Source organism: Lactuca sativa, chromosome 7 (assembly GCF_002870075.4).
Source record: "Lactuca sativa cultivar Salinas chromosome 7, Lsat_Salinas_v11, whole genome shotgun sequence".
Lineage (NCBI taxonomy): Eukaryota > Viridiplantae > Streptophyta > Magnoliopsida > Asterales > Asteraceae > Lactuca > Lactuca sativa.
Window position 1 is genome coordinate 78,590,907 of NC_056629.2, and position 19,058 is coordinate 78,609,964.

General features: G+C 34.0%; 2 protein-coding genes across 8 annotated transcripts; both read left to right on the forward strand.

The window, feature by feature from the left end:
- Positions 1 to 7,761: 7,761 nt before the first annotated feature.
- On the forward strand, positions 7,762 to 8,737 carry LOC111879523 (putative germin-like protein 2-1). Its single transcript, XM_023875987.3, has 2 exons — positions 7,762 to 7,975; positions 8,050 to 8,737. The coding sequence occupies exons 1-2, from the start codon at positions 7,861 to 7,863 to the stop codon at positions 8,583 to 8,585; spliced, it is 651 nt and encodes a 216-aa protein (XP_023731755.1). The 5' UTR covers positions 7,762 to 7,860; the 3' UTR covers positions 8,586 to 8,737.
- A 2,776-nt stretch (positions 8,738 to 11,513) lies between these two features.
- On the forward strand, positions 11,514 to 14,708 carry LOC111879539 (methylthioribose-1-phosphate isomerase-like). Of its 7 annotated transcripts, XM_042896548.2 has the most exons (10): positions 11,514 to 12,272; positions 12,347 to 12,648; positions 12,810 to 12,891; positions 12,988 to 13,130; positions 13,218 to 13,323; positions 13,446 to 13,584; positions 13,705 to 13,793; positions 13,930 to 13,980; positions 14,061 to 14,202; positions 14,392 to 14,708. In XM_042896548.2, the coding sequence occupies exons 4-9, from the start codon at positions 13,012 to 13,014 to the stop codon at positions 14,151 to 14,153; spliced, it is 597 nt and encodes a 198-aa protein (XP_042752482.1). In that variant the 5' UTR covers positions 11,514 to 12,272; positions 12,347 to 12,648; positions 12,810 to 12,891; positions 12,988 to 13,011; the 3' UTR covers positions 14,154 to 14,202; positions 14,392 to 14,708. The 7 variants fall into 7 exon arrangements, 6 of the variants coding, with proteins under 6 accessions (XP_042752482.1, XP_042752480.1, XP_042752477.1 ...); XR_006185009.2 differs by having other exon boundaries at positions 12,347 to 13,130; positions 14,392 to 14,516; positions 14,594 to 14,708; XM_042896546.2 differs by having other exon boundaries at positions 12,347 to 12,891.
- Positions 14,709 to 19,058: the final 4,350 nt, after the last annotated feature.

A 19,058-nucleotide genomic window follows, 5' to 3' on the forward strand; every position in this document is an offset into this window, starting at 1 on the left:
AAAAAATTTCGGGTCTATTTTTATGCTCAACTTTTGGGTGATCAATTTGGAGTTTGAGAAGCCCGTGATCATTCGTTGATGCTTGGTTTGTATGGTCTCACATCCTAGAGCCCAAATTGAAGAATCATGGAAGAACTGAAGATTTGAAGTTCATTTCGATATGTGTCACCCTTGAGGCTCGGATCGCATAGTTGCCTGATTTTGGAAGTATTAAAGTGGGTCATCCATCCCTAACTTTGTGGGGGAGAATGTTGGGATGCAAAGTTATCTATGTATGAATTTGTAATGTGTTGAATTTTGTAAACCCACTTGCATGTGGTGCATTAGCCTTTTGACTCATGAGATAGAGAGAGAGAGACATGTAAACACCTCTATATACGGTGGGTTTAGTCCACATGTAGCGGTGTGCTTGAGAGGTGTAAAAGTTGAGTGTGTGAGTGTGTGTTATTTATGTAGATGTAGATCTATGTCCCTTTTTGTAACAACATACATATTCAATACATCTCTTAAACACCGAAATCACCGTGTTCATTGTGCATTCTTTAATTCCACATGCCAAACCATGTTCTTTAATTCACATCAAGATGACAAAGTTGATTTGTTAGCTTTTCTTAATATTTTTTATATATGTTTTATTGTTTAGAATAAAAAAATATAAATTACGTTAATAAATTAAGTTATTGAATATAAAATAAATAAAATTATAAATATAGTATGAATAAAAAAAGATAATAATATATAGTTTGTTAAAGACAAAAAAAATAATAAAATGTTATTTTCTATATAAATGGTTAAATTAAATTTAGAAAAAAAAACAAAATCCTATACAACGGTTGTATGGTGATTAAACCTGTATTAATTGAACTTCAATTACAATGTAAAGTTTATCTCATTGAACCTTATACCACCCTATTTTTGTTCATTAAACTCTTTATTGACCTTCCATTGGGGATGATCTTAATTTTTTTAATAAAAGTAACTTTGCGACTATTGAAACAACCAAGATTACAACGCTTTAGGCCACTATACTATTAGGCTAAAGGGTGTAATCTAGGCGCCGCATTATATTTTACATTTTTTTACAAGTTTTACCTATGGACTAGGGTGTGGTAAATGGTTTTACCTATGAAGTTTTTTTTAAGTTTCAAAATTTTAACAAAAACGATATTAAAATTACAAATTTCATTTAGGAAATCCTAAAATTAAAAAATAACATGAAATTAAAAATTACATTAAAAACCTAAAAAAAACATGAAGTGAAAAATTAAAAACCTAGAAAACAAACATAACATTCAAATTTTAATTGCGTTTGAGCTTATATATTTCACGAATTGAAGCCTTCACCAATTTAGCTGCCTCCTGATCTTCGGCGTCGAGGTGTCTCACATCTTACATCAACAACGGATATTCTGTGAGTCGAACCGTTTCAACCATATGTTTCTCCAAAGTTATATTCAATTGTGTCATTTGTTCCATCATTTCCTCTAATCTAGTTGACCGCTTTGTTCCGACTGAAAAATTTGACGATGTCGTTTTCCTATTCCTTTTCCTTGAGCTTTTGCTTTGTCCTTTCTCATGGGAAGAGAAGGAGGGTGTATTTCTTATCCGTTGTCATTATCATCGTTAATATCAACGCCAATGTGACCATCCAATGATATTTGTTGTGAGCTCGAATATGAAGATGTTCGACTTCTTTTTGGTACATTAGCAATCTCTTCATGTGTTGCAACGTCCTTCCATCTGATGCTTTGAATTAACTTAAAAGGCTTCAACATATCATCTTCGAATGTCGTGTGCGTTTTTTTCAACAAACTTGCTTCACTTTTGCCACTAGACTATTGCCTTTTGAAGTTTGTGTAAATTCCGTTTCAACGTGTCACGAGTTTGTTAAGAAGATTCCATTTCGAATTACATTGGTTAGAATGACGTCTGATATTCTGGGTCTCGACCCATAACAGTACAAAATTGTTCCGTAACGCGTAACCAAAATTGATCATGCAATTGGCACTTTCCGTGTTGCTATCTTCTGATATGTCGACCCGTGTTGCAGAATTCAACTCGCCGATTTGCATCAGTAAGTTAAGCCATACTTATCAGATTATGCTTCAAATTAGCTATATATGCCACATTTGAAATGGAGAAGTTTCCATTTGTGAGGATGCTATAACATCTTATCTGAGAGTTGGAGTTTTTGTCATACGTCACATAGTCAACATTTGGTGAAAGTTTAAGATCTCGCAGAAAATCCTTCTGCCCCGTCATGTGCATGGAGCAAGCACCATCAATATACCATATTGTTTCTTGCTCCAAAGCACAGAGTGCCTAAAAAATTAGTGAGTTGTGGAGTTTTTAAGCTCTGAGTTAGGTTTTGGGACAAGGGCATGGGTTTTGGACTTTGTTTGTGACTTTTGAGCAACAATAGTTTTAGAAGGTTTATTGCGCGACTATTTTGGGAAGAAATAGAAAGACATGATTCTTTCATCTATCCACTAATCATACTAAATGACATATGGTTTCGGAACGAATTTTCTTAGACCAACAACTTCTGAAGCATTGAGAATCACTGTGTCTTTCGGAGTTGCAGTTTCATTTTTGAGATTTTTCACTTTCCATACAAGATTTTGTTTTGAAGATTTTTGTGAAACTGTTTTCTTAAAAACTCGTTCTTTGTTTGATGATACACTTGGTTTAGAAAGCTGTTTTAAAATCGTACCATCAAATTTGGCTATAAAAACAGATGAAACAGTCCGAGGAGAGTTAGTTCTGACAGATTGAGTATCCACAATGGTCTTTTTGGAGGTAGGACTGACCATTTTCTTATGATCCAGCTGGTTGGGAGAATTAGATGGCTGTTTGAGAATCTTGATGGGTACAAATGTGTTGTGACTCCTAGTTGATGGATTGACAGTCCGAGATGCACTTTTTATGGAGTTCTCAAGGAATCTGGAATTTTGTCTAGACCTAACTTCCTTTTGGTGAGCATTCTTGGCTTCTACTTTAGGATCAACTACGTTTTTCCTATTTAACATGGGTTTCTTTTTAGAGTTGAAAGAGGAATTGGAAGTTTGACCTACAGAAGGATTGTTAAACATAGGCTTGATCGGCACAAGATTCGTTTTAGAAATCATTTATGAGTCAGAATCACTTGAATTTGACAAGACAACAATGTGACTATCTAAGGATGCCCAAACAAACTCAGAAGTACGAGGCTCAGTTGTCTCTGGAATGATTTCATCAACAACACAGTTGTTAGGAGGACTATGGTTCAGATTTTGACCGACAATGTTTGGAATACTAGAGTAGGATCTTGAGGTCCGATTCAGGTCCAAGTTTGTCACGGGCAGAAGAGGCGTGGAATCAGGACACTTGACAACTATAGGCTGAAACTCGGGAATCAGTGATGCAAATTGGTCAGAAGTCTCAGGAAGGGGTGAGAAAGGTGAGACAGGTGTGTCCGAATATTTATGGTGCAGAACATCTCCCATAAAAGTTAGGTTTTGCAGTTCCTTCAAGGGACGAGCAATAGGTTTTGGAAACTCGCTTCCGAGACCAGGAGCTTTTGACCAAGGATGAAGAAAATTATGAGTCATCCATTCATTTGCTTCAATAATGCCAATGGAATTATGCAAGCATCTATTTTAGCATTGAGACGTTTGTTGTCAGAAATTAAAACATTTCTTTCAGAATAAGTGATTTCACATTTGTCTTTAAGAATGATACATACATCTTTTGACATTACAAGCTCTCGTTCTAAAGACTCTATTTTTAACTTCTTATCCTCGAAACATAATCTAAGACGACCTAATTTACTCTCCATCTTCTCACTGGCTTCTATGGCTGACTCATAGGCTTTGTAAATGATGTTCATATCTGATTGGATCTGGGTTACATATGGTTCACAAAAAGAGATAAATCAACGTTATTATCAGTAATCATAAATTTTACCTGTTGAACGATGCTTCTACCGGGTGGATCGTTGGTAACCATGTAGCAGTAGTTTGGTTCAACATCTTCATAATCTCCCTCTGATGCAGATGACCAGTAGCCTTCATCACATTCAATTGTCTGTCTAGCCATAAGACACATATTCATGCTAGTACTCATGTCATCATCATCTCCAGAAGACCAATATCCTTCCACTTTTCTTGATATAGTTGTAACAAAAGCCTTTTCACTCTCTGCCATTTCTTGAGCTCGACGTGCATAGTAAGCTGAGTCTTTCATCTTGGGTTTCTGTATGACTTCAGCTAAGCAATCTTTGGCAAAATGGTTTGCATGACCACATTTGTGAGATACAATCTTGGGTTTATCAGACTTCGGAATCTGTGAAGATTATGTGGTGTGATTTGGTGTAGGAAGGTTAGGTTTGTAAGTTGGTGGGTTTTCTGAAGGTTTGTTTAATGGTTAAGGATTATTTTTGTGAGGAGCATGGAAACGGTTGTGATATGGCTTGTTGAAAGGACTATTGTATTTCATGGAAAGAAAAGCAAACTCCTGTTGGAAGCAGAGTTCAGAGTCCGTTTCTTCAGAGTTGAGGTCACCATTTAATTGATAGTTGATGTTTGTAGGAAAAGGTATGACTGGAGGTGAGTGTTGAACAGGTAGGATATATGGAACAGCTGTGAAGGAGTCCGAGACAGCAAGGCTCGACACTGAGGACCGTAAGAACTGACAAGAGCTAATGGACCTCCTGTGAGTTCTCGTAGGGTTTGTGCAACATTTGATTCATGACCTTGAAGCTCATCGAACAGTTGATAGAGCTTCAGCTTTTTCAGGGATCCATTACTCTGAAGATATGATTTCACATTTCCCCATCCCTTTCTGAGGCTGTTAATGAACTTGAGGTTGTATTCAAGTGGAGTTCGGACTATCCCATGAGTTGTCATGTTGTTGACGACGATTCGAAATCTCTTTGAAGCTGAAGCAGTAGATTCATCAGGAGTTGTAGTGAAGGTATTGAACTCGTTGACAACGGAGGTTAGACGCTTATCCTTCATGTTTTTCTGATCCCTCAAACAGGTCTTGAAGTTTGTCCTAATTCTCTTTGGCAGATTTGCACAGTTTAATGTGCTTAAAGAGAGAAGGTGGAACACCAAACACCATTTCGGAAAAGGCAACCTGATTTGCATGCAACTTTTCGATGTCATCAGCAGTGAGAGGTGCTTGACGCTATTCATCTTGTCCCATAAGAGTTGCAACAAAATCTCTAACAATTGTTCGAACTGGAACATGTGGACCTTCTTTAACGAATCTCCAGATAGCTTCACCTTTTTCTTTATCAAGTAATAATCTTTCCATTCTGACTTTCCAGTGATCATACTCTTCAAAAACTAGTAGTAGGGCATGAGAAGGGCAACCCACGCTCTTTATTATTTGCATTGAATACATTTGTGAGAATTAGAAGCAGCCATTGAAGTTAATATATCTCAAGCAAAAGTCATATATAGAAGAACTTTTATCCTGAACACAAAAATGACTTAAATACCAAGGTTATTTCAGATCAATTATAATATGTTCTTATGGATTCAAAGGAAACCACTAAAGCTCTGATACCAATTGTGAGAACAAGGATCTAATTGCGCAAGGACAAGGTTTGAAAACTCAAACCTTGAGTTAATGATAAAGATCAATGTCTACATCTGATTAAGTGTTGCAATCAAGTCTAGTAAAACCAGTCGATATTGAAGTAGAATATTCAACAAAGTATTCAAGTAATAAATGAAGAACAAAGAGAATAATCAAGGTAAAGACAATAAATGAATATGAAGAATATTAGAAAGAGTTTGATTTGAGAGAAAAGTAAAAGTGAAGTAAATTAATATATATATATATATATATATATATATATATATATATATATATATATATATATATATATATATATATATATCTTTGGAGCAACAACCCGTCATTTATTCTTGTCATTAAACCCTCCTTATATAGCAAAAGGAGGTACATGGTACAAACCGAAATACATACAAAGGACTGGATAAACAAGTTACTTCTGACACTCTGATTATCCAAATTGCAAAAAGACTTAGTCCTATGTAAGGTTACATCAAACAAAAAGACAAGAATAATAAGTGCTCCATATTGTCTCGGATTAATTCGTCATCTTGGACCACCTTCACTTATGACTCTAACTCCATCTCTAACCTCAAGCTTATCTCGTACCTCAGTACATCTTGGACTCAAGACTGACTTCAGATCCTCTTTGAGTGCTTGCTAGAGGTTCACTTTTAGGTTCCAACAAAAACATTGGATAATTTTGAAGTTTAGTAAAAATATTAGTTACCTAGTTCTTTTAATTTACAAAAGAATTCTATTGAAGTAACGTTAAAGTAAATTTTTAATTTTCTGTTTTAACATGGTAATAACTATTGACTAATACAACAAACTGACTTAGATAATTTTCTTAAAATTATAAATATTAACTATGTTAATAATAGAAATATATGACCTCGAAACTTTTGTACCATTACCGTACCAAGATTGCTTAGTTGCTACGGTATTACCAACCAAACATATTGACTACAAATTTTATTGGTTCGGTTAGTAAAGTTGGTTGGCAGGGATGGACTCAGGAATACATGGTAGGTGTTGTTGGGATGAATAGGCGTTGTTGATACACGAAAAATAGGTAGAAAAAACTGAAAAATCGAAAAAAAATTTCACTGTGGCCAGAAAAGTTAGTGGTTGCCGGTGCCACAACTGGAACCCTTAGAACCGTCCTTGCTGGTTGGTTTTCCATGATACAATTTTGACTACCCTAGTCTTGTTACTCTTCCGATTGTATTGTTGGTGTTTTGTTTCCGTTAAGGTGCTCTTGACAGCCACCTTCGTGTACTCTTGTGGGTCACCAGCTGGCTTTTTATTTTAATAATATAATGCCATTCTAAAAAACACTATCCTATCACCCACACCACAAAATGATAGTTACAACCATGTAAGTTATCATTAATTTTGTTAAGGGAAAATGACACAAATGCACTACGAAGTTTCTAGGGTTTACTCGTTGAGTCCCTAAAGTTTTTGTCGGACTTTATGGGTCTCTAAACTAGGATTTGACCTACTCTTGTAGTCCCTGTTAATCTGTAATAGCAAGTTCAGTGATCTTTCAGACCAAAAAAACTCACATTATGCCCCTATAAAGCTAAAAAAATAAGTTTGGGGATCAATACGAATTGAGTGTGAATCAGCTTTAGAAGTAAATGAATTTTTTTTTGTATGGATTGATCCCCGAACTTATTTTTTTTGGATTTATAGGGGCACAATGTGAGTTTTTTTGGTCTAAAAGGTCACTGAACCGGCTATTACAGGTTGACAGGACAAATAGAGCATGTCATATCCTAGTTTAGGGACCCATAAAGTCTGACAAAAACTTTAGGGACTCAACAGGTAAACCCTAGAAAGTTCGTTGAGCATTTGTGTCTTTTTCCCTTTTGTAAATACCATGTAAGGTATCATCAATTTTGTAAAACTAGCACTTAAGAAGAATATGGTAGGCAATTTCGGTGTTTAACATTTCAGGATTTAAGTTGACCATTTCATAGCACTATAAAGGAATAAAAGATGCCAGAAAGCCGGCTGACCAATTTCTTATCCAAACGAGCATAATGTTGTTCTTAATGTGTTAGACGGCAATTCTTATAGATAGCTTATTTTACATTGGATGCAGTCAGAAACATAAGATATATGTATTAAACAATAGGATAAAAAACCATGCAGATTAGCCCTATATATATTGAACAAAGCAGCTTCGTAAAGCACCAAAAACCATCTGCATTGTCCCTCTTATTCCTTAGCTTTCATATTTTTTTTTTTTATCTTTCATTGCTGTTATTAATAATATTTGAAGAAATGTGGAACAGATTCATTTTATTGAGTGTTGTAGCTCTAACTTTTAGCTACCTTGCCTTAGCCTACGAGCCTAGTCCCCTCCAAGATTTTTGTGTAGCCGATCCCAATAGCACAGGTAATATCTACTTAGGTGCTCTTTTATTTAAAATCATGCTTGTCTATTAACAAAATATTGTCATTAATGTGCAGTCAAAGTAAATGGTGTAACATGTAAGAACCCGATGCAAGTTCAAGCAGCTGATTTCTTCTTCAGTGGGCTACATCTCAGGGGTAACACATCAAACCAATTGGGATCAAAGGTGACCCCAGTCTTTGCGACTCAGTTACCAGGGCTAAACACTTTAGGCATCTCAATGGTTCGAATTGACTATGCACCATGGGGACTTAATCCTCCTCACACTCACCCGAGAGCCACAGAGATTCTTACGGTTCTTGAAGGGACCCTACAAGTTGGATTTGTCACTTCTAATCCCGATAACCGCTTTATCACCAAGGTGTTGCAAAAGGGTGATGTTTTTGTGTTCCCTGTGGGACTTGTTCATTTCCAGCGGAATGTGGGTAATGGAAATGCTGTTGTTATTGCTGCATTAAGCAGTCAAAACCCAGGTGCTATAACAATTGCAAATGCTGTTTTCGGAGCAAATCCTTCAATTCCAGCGGATATTCTAGCCAAGGCATTCCAAGTGGATAAGAGTGTGGTGGATCAGCTACAAGCCAAATTCTAAAGTTACAAATATTACAATGATTACAGTTGATGTCCGTGTGATAGTTTAATTTCATTCATAGGCTTCTTTTGAAGGTTTCTTTCAAATTTATTTGTGTGTAATTGTCTTTTCAAGTTAATTGGTATTTATTATTCGTTGTGTACTTTATCTGATCTGTTGGTTTCATATGATAGCGCTTATAATTTCGAAAGTTTTAATTACTGACAACAAAATATTACCTGTAGATGCGGAACTTTACACTCTTAAATCTCACAGAATGCAAGAAGGGTTTAAATTTACAACCAGTAAAATCTAGAACACGTATCATTATGATGTATTTACATTGCTACATCAAAAATACATAGTTTAAAATGTTAACTAAGTCAATAAAAGTAACTTCGCGACTAATGATATAACCGAGATTACAAGGTTTTAGGCCACCGGCACTATTAGAAAAATGGCAACATTCCGACTGCTAATTCCGTCGGTGGTAATAGTATGGAAAAGCTATTATCACAGAATTCCGAAATACAAATCTAGCGAAGTAAGGTGTAGACAAATAATTATGAAGGATTTCAAATGGATATATACTTTCACACTTCTCCAAAAGAAAATTTTGAATGCTACCGACGCAGTTCTCAAAGACCGGTTTGTGTTACATATTTCACTAAATACCCATTGATGTCGGTAATGACCATTTCAGATGGAATACAATTGGAATCTATTAGTGAGTTTTTAGCTGCGAATTTCCCATCGTAAAAAATAGTTTTTTATTTTTTTAGTTTTATATTTTTGGAAGGCTTACACAAACACATCTTTTAAATCCTACTCCAAAACTATTCATTTGTGCACAACGTCACTTGAACCCTCGACCTAAGGAGAGTGACACATTTCAAAACATATTGATATCGTAATTAAGCGTAAAACCCTTTCATATGTAGTTTAATAAAAATACGAACAAATCCATATAATATCCGTCCAAAGGGAAGAAAAAGTCCTATACAATAATAACTGATGTTATACATATTCAACCACAAGGATAACAAAAATAAATCAAAAATTTATCCAACACAAAAGTTTTCAGAAATTTATAAACTACAAATATAATAAAGATACATCTTCAACAAGTGCATAAACAAACAAACATAAAAACTAAAATGATCAGTTTGATGGATTAGCGGGAGTGTTACAAAATTGTGTCATAAAGTTATGATATTTAAACTTGAATATCTTCATGTGTTTTTTCGTTTCATTTCCATTTCCCTTACAATATGATCTTGAGTATGTTATCGTGCTTTTCGTTTCATTTCCCTTTGCAACTCACCCAAACCTAAAAAGTTAATAAAAACACATAACTATTAAACAAACTGTATCTATCAACACTTAACCATTATAGCCATATATATTATTTTTAATTCATATTACCAACATACTTTATCTTTTTTACCAATATAGGCAACATGAGCGTTGTAAAAATTGGTCTAGGTGGCCTCCTACTGTCTATGATTAATGTTAGTTTGTTGAGTTAGGCAGAGTCGATCCTGGGCGGGTATAGCGGTCCTAGACGATCTAGATGGTTTAAGCCGATAAAAAAACAAAACAGTCAAAATTTTCAAAAAAAATCATGATTATTCAAAGTTATGATATTGGGTGACTAAATTATGATGATTGTTGACTAAAACTGTTAAAAGTATCGTCAAATAGTTTAAATATTATTATGTGCGATGATTTAAATAGTTAGACAAAGGAATATATAAAAGTTTTATGATTATTTACTTGTTTTGTTAAGATATAGGTAATATTTAATTTAAAAAAAAAATAAATTCTATTACAATTAAGGTTCTTCGCTTATGCGCCGATCCTGCGTGGACTGATTAGTCTCTTAACCTCAGTCGACCGCCCGACCACAGGATAGCGACGTTTACAACTATGGGTAACGTACATACATAATAATTGTTTCATAATAGAAACTTACATTATTTTTTATCTATAATGGCAATGTACTTTACTTTTTGCCATAATAGCAATAGATTTTTTTATACATAATATCATCATACATTATTTTTAACCATAACAACAATATACTATATACTTTATACCAATATAGACAATATCCTTACATTTTTTATCCATAAAAGCAATGTACTTTATTATTTATCGTATGTGGGAATACGGCTTGTACAAATGACAAAGATGGGAGAATTTAGTGAGGTGTTGTAGGACGGTTAGGTTGTGTTACTTGTGTATGTTGTATGATGGCCATCATATGGAAAAAAACAATAAAGGAGGTGTAATTGATGGTGATTATCAGATTGAGATTTATAACATTGATTTAAACATATTCGTAAAACGAAAACTTAGGTGGTTGGTAGGTTATAGCTTTATGTATATGATGATATGAAGATGTAAGTGGTAATACTTGATAGTAGATGTTGATAGATGGCAATAGAAAATAAAAGACCATATAGACAAATGTATACCACAATGGATGATTGTAGATGCCGATAGATGGTAAGAGACATGAGTTTGCTTGCTTATGTGGATTCACGATAATACTTTTACTAGATTTATGGTATGGCTTAGATATGTGTAAGAATTATCTTTTGCATTTAACTTGTAGTTGATTTTGGCTTTCTTATAAGTAGAATAGAAACCGAAATCGGTACCATTGCCAACGTACTTTAGATTTTTATCAAGTCTTCATACTTTTGCATGTAATCTTGTACCAAAACCATCTAAATACATATTATGACATGTATAAGTAAAATCATAACTTTTTCTAGTAGATATAACATGTCAAATACTAATATTCTATCATTTATTCTTTTGTCCCACTTTTGAGTAAAATAACAATGCACTTTGCAAAATCAACCATTCCTTATATAAGTGCACATTTTAACTTATAGCTTTCATCCAAAGTTACATTTTAAGACCTACCGACACTACTGTAAAAAGGTTAATACAATACACCATAATATAATACGGATATAAAAAAACCCGTACTAGAAAGGGATATATGTTTCTAATTAAAGGCGTATTATATATACACTTAAATCTGGGGAGGCTTGTCTACAGTAGCTTTTCCATTCACCTTCCGCCATCTGCTGCTTCTTCGACCCTTCCGAGTGTCTCCCACCGCCGTCGACTTCCAATCAAAGACGACCATTCTTCCCCAGCACCATCTATCTTCCAAATTACTAGATTAACCTAACCGTCTTTGTTCTTTACAGTTCAGAGCCAAAACCCTGTCACCACCACCGCCCTATACGTTGTTGCTCTCCGATTATAGGATATCTTTCCAACTACGAAGCCTCCACAAACGCAACCGCGACTCCATTATCGTCTACTTCTTCCCAACGCCCATTCTTTGGTTAAGCCCTAAATACATTCCACCGCTTACTGCTTCGTCTTCCTCCTCAATCAAATTGAGAGCCGCTGGTGTCGTAGAAAGACAATCCTCCACCGCCTGTGTCATCAAACTCAGAGCCGCCAGTGTCGTAGAAAGAGAATCCACCACTGCCATGTCGCCACCTTTAAAGGCTTCCGGTTCGTCTTCGTCGCCAATTCGAAATCGTGTTCTTAGGCCACTCGAAAGGCACTCATTGTCGATGAAATCAAAATGTGAAATCATGTTCTTAGGTCACTGGAAAAGCACTCAAGCTCGATGAAATCATCAATTACGTTCAGTCACTACAAGGTCAAGTTGAGGTAAGTCGATGATTTCAAATTCTTGTAAATAAATCCACCGATTACCATCAAGATGATTGTAGTTCTTCTTGTAGATATTTGAGAAGCTTTTTTTCACCTTTCTACTTTGAATATCATTCGCCTTAAGCCGCCTCCGACTCCGACTCCGTCGATCACCTCACTCACGAGTCACGTCCCTCCAGCAAGTTTCGTCTTCGTCTACATGTGTTCTGCAACTCAATCCAACTTATTTGTAACCAATCTTTAATTTCGTTAAGATTGGTTTACTTTTCTGCTGAATTGCAGTTGCTTCCAATTTCCATCAATGGCATCTCAAGCCGACTCATCTCTGCAAGCCATCTGTTATCACCGTGGCTCACTTTAACTACTTGATCAGGTCCCTTTTCGCCTTCATATTCACTTCATTTCATATAATTGTAACTGTTGTTTTGAGCAGAGAAAACTTCCTCTTGATACGATCTATTTGGAGATTCGAGATGCTGCTGAAGTGTAGTGTTTCCTCAGAACTTTTTCCTGATTTGTTCTACTGTTTCACAGTTGTCCAACAGCTGTGAATCTTTCAGATGCTGCAACTAAACTTACAGAGATTGTAACGAACTCTGCTGCAACTGCTACAGATGTTAATCAAGCGTTCCTTGCAATTCCTCTCTCTCCTTGTAATTCATATCATGTATTCATGTTTGATTTAGTTGCTTTTTGTTCTTTGCTTTTTCAGGCTTACATTGAAGTTGCTGAAGTAATGTTGGAAGATGATGTTGCTTCCAATAAAGCAATCGGGTCATATGGATCTTCTTTCATTCAAATTCAACAAAAGGAATCTAAGAAATTTCCTGTTTTGACACATTGTAATACTGCCAGGTTAGTCATCTCCCTCTCCACATGACAAACTCTAGATCTTGAGCTACATGTTCTTATGATTTGTTCTTTATTGTTTCATTTCAATAGTCTTGCAACAGCTGAATTTGGAACTGCTCTTGGAGTAATCCGTGCACTACATGATGATAGAGTACTAGGAAGAGCTTATTGTACAGAAACCCGTCCATTTAACCAAGTAAACAATCTTCATTATTACATGGAAATATGGAATAGTTCTTTAGTTGTGTGTGCACCCTAAGTGTTCGATGAAATGTCTGACTCGATCAATACTGCTTTTATTCATTTGTGAAAGTGTAGGGATCAAGATTGACAGCTTATAAATTAGTTCATGACAAAATACCCGCGACTCTTATAGGAGATTATGCAGCTGCTGCTTTAATGAAAACTAGATCTATCCATGCTATCATTGTTGGAGCTGATCGTGTTACTGCTAATGGTATGTTATTACTATTTTACCCACAAATCTTTTTTTACTTTTAATCTAAAAAATTAAATTTGATTTTAGGTGACACTGCATAAAAAGTGGAGTTTCTTATTGTTTTATTGCATAAAAAAGGTGTTAAAGAGAAGTTAAAGAAACAGATTAAAGAAGTGGAACTTGCACAATCGAAAGAAGTGTCATTACACTGGTATGGCATGGCAGAGGTGTGTGTATAACAATACAATAGATCATCTTTTTTCTTTATATATTTTTAAATTTCTATTTAAGTTCTCTTAACATATAGTAATATAATATAAGTTACTAACTTTATTTTATTTTTTTTTACATTTTGGTTTTAAGAGTGTTCAAGTTATTGGTGGAATCTATGTGTCCTTCAGCCACTTGGGTGAGGTTAGTACACATATATCTTTAGTTTACCAAATTTTGAAATAGAAATATGACATCATCATCATGTTCTGTTTAATCCTTAGATAAGGACATTTGGCATGTTACATTCAAGATTTAAATGGGTTACTTCAGCTCTCTGCGAACACCTTGTGCCAATGCAAAAAAGAGGAGCCTAAAAGATATCATGGAGATTATCGCACAAGATGTTATGAATGATGGTCACAAGTAAGTCTTATTTTGGATTGACCTTTCAATATTTTGTTGTCTTTTTGTGTCCTTTTCTAGAATACTTGAAAGACTCACGCTCATCATCCTTATAATGGAAGGAAAATGTATTTTCTGCCCTCTGGCGCACACACACACATGATTTTGTTCTTATTATTCCTTTTTTTAATTTTCTATCTGTGCCCCTAGGTGGTGAGGCTTTGTTTGCTTTTGACTATCAAGAATCTGCAATTAATGTGCCTAGAAATTTGAAGTATCACCTTATATATGAGAATATCAAATCCCCCAACTGTCGGTAACATGGTCTCATATAGGTTAGTAATTTTCCAACTATTCACTTATTTCATTCATCATTGTCCTTAAGATTAGATTTTGTTGGTTGTGTAAACAGGACAGTGTTTTGACTCCATATGTTCTCTATTCATAAGAAGGAAAATAAAGATGAAATTTCAATTATATTTTACCTCTAGAAGTTAGAAAATATATCCAGGTGTCTATTGATATTACTTTTGACTGTTGTCCCTTTATTTAGAATCAAAGAACATGAAGTTTGTAATTGGATGCTGAATAGAGCTGGAATGCAATTAAGAATGGCCACTAGGAAGGAGTCTGGGTTTGGTATCTTGACATCTAGTACGGTTTTATGAGTAATCTAGTACGGTTGTATGAGGAGATCGTATGGTGTATTAGATGGGTGTGTGTTTGAGAGGATTCATATCAAGTACGGTTGTGTATGGGTGTATTAGATGTGTATATATGTCGTATTAGATGATTGTATGCGATGGCTGTAAAAAGTAGATAGGATACATATAGTACGGCTAAATAGCCGTACTCTATTAGGCATGTAATCTAATACACCCATCTACTAATACGGCCTCTATGTACGTACTATATTCATAATTTCAACCGTACTCTATTAACCTTTTTCTAGTAGTGGTGCAATTATCTTTTCAAGTTAATTGGTATTTATTATTCATTGTGTACTTTATATGTTCTGTTGGTTTGACATGATAGAGGTTATAATTAATTTTAAAAGTTTTAATTAGTTACAACAAAATATTACCGGTAGATGCGGAATTTTACACTCTTAAATCACACCAGAATGCAAGAAGGGTTGTACAAACAGTAAAATCTAGAACACAAGTCATTATGATGTATTTACATTGCTACATCAAAAACACATAGTTTAAAATGTTAATTAAGTAAAAAAAAAAAGTAACTTTGCGAGCGACTAATGATATAACCAAGATTACAAGGTTTTAGGCCACCGGCACTATTAGAAAAATGGCAACATTCCGACTGCTAATTCCGTCGGTGGTAATAGTATGGAAAAGCTATTATCACAGAATTCCGAAATACAAATCTAACGAAGTAAGGTGTAGACAAATAATTATCAAGGATTTCAAATGGATATATACTTTCACACTTCTCCAAAAGAAAATTTTGAATGCTACCGACGCAGTTCTCAAAGACCGGTTTGTGTTACATATTTTACTAAATACCCATAGATGTCGGTTTTGATCGTTTCAGATGGAATACAATTCGAATCTATTAGTGAGTTTTTAGCTGCAAATTTCCCATCATAAAAAATAGTTTTTTATTTTTTTAGTTTTATTTTTTAGGCTTACACAATATCTTTTAAATCCTACTCCAAAGTATTCATTTGTCCACTGCTTGACTTAAACCCTTGACTTAAACCCTTGACTTAAGAAGAGTGACACATTTTCAAACATCTTGATATAGTAATTAAGCGTAAAACCCTTTCATATGTAGTTTAATAAAATACGAACAAATCCATATTATATCCGTCCAAAGTGAAGAAAAAGTCCTATACAATAATAACTCATGTTATACATATTCAACCACAAGGATAATAAAAATAAATCAAAAAATTATCCAACACAAAAGTTTTCACAAATTTATAACCTACAAGGCTACAAATATAATAAAGATACATTTTCAACAAGTGCATAAACAAACAAACATAAAAACTAAAATGATCAGTTTACTGGATTAACGGGAGTGTTACAAAATCGTGTCATAAAGTTATGATATTTGAACTTGAATATCTTCATGTGTTTTTTCGTTTCATTTCCATTTCCCTTACAATATGATCTTGAGTATGTTATCGTGCTTTTCATTTCATTTCCCTTAGCAACTCACCCAAACCTAAAAAGTTAATAAAACACATATAATTATTAAACAAACTATATCTATCAACACTTAAACCATTATAGCCATATATATTATTGTTAATTCATAGTACCAACGTATTTTATCTTTTTTACCAATATAGGCAACACGAGTGTTATAAAAATCGGTCTAGATGGTCTCTTACTATCTATGATTAATGTTAGTTTGACGAGTTAGGCGGAGTCAATCCTGGGCGGGTGTAGGTGGTCCTAGGCGATCTAGATGGTCTAAGCCAATAAAAAAACAAGACAGTGAAAATTAAAAAAAAAAATCATGATTAGTCAAATTTATGATATTGGGTGACTAAATTATGATGATTTATAACTAAAACTGTTAAAAATATCGTCAAATAGTCTAAAATTTATTATGTACGATGATTTAAATATTTAGACAAATGAATATACAAAAGTTTTATGGTTATTTACTTATTTTGTTAGGATATAGGTATTATAATTTTTTAAATAAATAAATTCTATTACAATTAAGGGTCTCCGCTTACGTGCCGATTGATCCCGCCTAGACCGATTAGTCACTTCACCTCAGTCAACCACTCGACTATCGGCTAGTGACGTTTACAACCTTGTGTAACGTACATACATTTTTATCAATAACAGAAACATAATAATTTTTTCATAATAGAAATTTACATTATTTTTTATCCATAATGGCAATGTACTTTACTTTTTTGCCATAATAGCAATAGATTATTTTTTATACATAATATCATCGTATGTTATTTTTAACCATAATAGCAACGTACTATATTCTTTATACCAATATAGATAATATCCTTACATTTTCTATCCATTAAAGCAATGTACTTTATTATTTATCGTATGGCGGCAATAGGGCGTGTACAAATTACAAAGAGGGAAGAATTTAGTGAGGGGTTGTAGGACGGTTAGGTTGTGTTACTTGTGTATGTTGTATGATGGCCATCATATGGAAAAGACAATAAAGGAGGTGTAATTGATGGTGCTTATTAGATTGAGATTTATAACGTTGATTTAAACATATTGGTAAAACGAAAACCTAGGTGGTTGGTAGATTATAGCTTTATGTATATGATGATATGAATATGTAAGTGGTAATACTTGATAGTAGATGGTGATAGATGGGAACAAAAAATAAAAGACCATATAGACAAAGGTATACCACAATGGATGATGGTAGACGATGATAGATGGTAAGAGACATGAGTTTGCTTGCTTATGTGGACTCATGCTAATGCTTTTACTAGATTTCCGTGTACGGTTTAGATATGTGTAAAAATTATCTTTTGCATTTAACTTTTAGTTGATTTTGGCTTTTTTATAAGTAGAATAGAAACCGAAATCGGTACCATTGGCAATGTACTTTAGATTTTTATCAAGTCTTCATACTTACGCCATCTAAATACATATTATGACATGTATAAATAAAATCATAACTTTTTCTAGTAGATATAACATGTCAAATACTAATATTCTATCATTTATACTTTTGTCCCACCTTTCAGTAAAATAACAATGCACTTTGCTAAATCAACAATTCCTTATATAAGTGCACATTTGAACTAATAACTTTCTTCCAAAGTCACATTTTAAGACCTACCAAACAACTCAATTGACTTGTTAATTAGGATATATTTTAGCATTGTTTACCATATGCCCCATTTCATTACTTTCTATAGACACTGCATATTTAACACTTTGAATACGTTTGAAAGACTGCATTAAAAATATTTTAACATCATAAGATGAAACATTACAAATGTTACATATAGGACCAATACCAGTTGTAAAGCACTATCCACGAAAAAAACAATTGAATGTGTATCCACGTTATTGTCATTTTTTTCAAGACTACATAATAAAAAAAAATTACTAATCAAGACGAATTTGTGACCATTAACTCTTTCTAGTTTGTCGAGCGGTTAGCCTCCACCCTTAGCTCCTTCATCTTCGGTAAAATAATACTGGTTTGACCATTTTCGCTCCACTAATAGAAAAGCAGTTTAAATCACCAATGAATTTTTTTTCCGAAAAATATCCACGAAAAATCAACAAAATTTTCGTGTTCCCTGTGGGACTTGTTCATTTCCAACAGAATGTGGGTAATGGAAATGCTGTTGTTATTGCTTCATTAAGCAGTCAAAACCCAGGTGCTATAACAATTGGAAATGCTGTTTTCGGTGCGAATCCTTCAATTCCATGGGATATCCTAGCCAGGGCATTCCAAGTGGATAAGAGTGTGGTGGATCAGCTACAAGCCAAGTTCTAAAGTTACAACGATTTCAATGACAAAAAAGGTTAACAATTGGTGTTCGCATAATCGTTTGATTTCATTCATAGGTTTCTATTGAAGGTTTCTTTCAAATTTATTTGTGTGCAATTGTCTTTTCAAGTTTGTATTTACACCACATACCCCATATATGATGGGTACCACTTCAGCACCACATTCTACTACCACTAATATGGGATACCTACCACTAACACACAACTCCACATCATTATTTTTTATTTATTTTTTTTAATTCAAAAATAGAATAAAATTACATTTTTTATAATTAAAAAGCTTTCATTTTTTTAAAACTATTTTTTCATTAATTATAAAAATAAAATAACAACTTCAAACTACATTACTTAGTTAATCTAGAAAAAAAAACATTACATTAATTAAAA

Coding starts and splice junctions, on each gene's coding strand:
- LOC111879523 (XM_023875987.3), top strand. CDS start 7,861: ATGTGGAACAGATTCATTTTATTGAGTGTTGTAGCTCTAACTTTTAGC. Junction 7,976..8,049: donor AGCCGATCCCAATAGCACAG/GTAATATCTACT, acceptor ATTAATGTGCAG/TCAAAGTAAATGGTGTAACA.
- LOC111879539 (XM_042896543.2), top strand. CDS start 12,949: ATGTTTGATTTAGTTGCTTTTTGTTCTTTGCTTTTTCAGGCTTACATT. Junction 13,131..13,217: donor ACACATTGTAATACTGCCAG/GTTAGTCATCTC, acceptor TCATTTCAATAG/TCTTGCAACAGCTGAATTTG. Junction 13,794..13,929: donor ACTGGTATGGCATGGCAGAG/GTGTGTGTATAA, acceptor TTTGGTTTTAAG/AGTGTTCAAGTTATTGGTGG.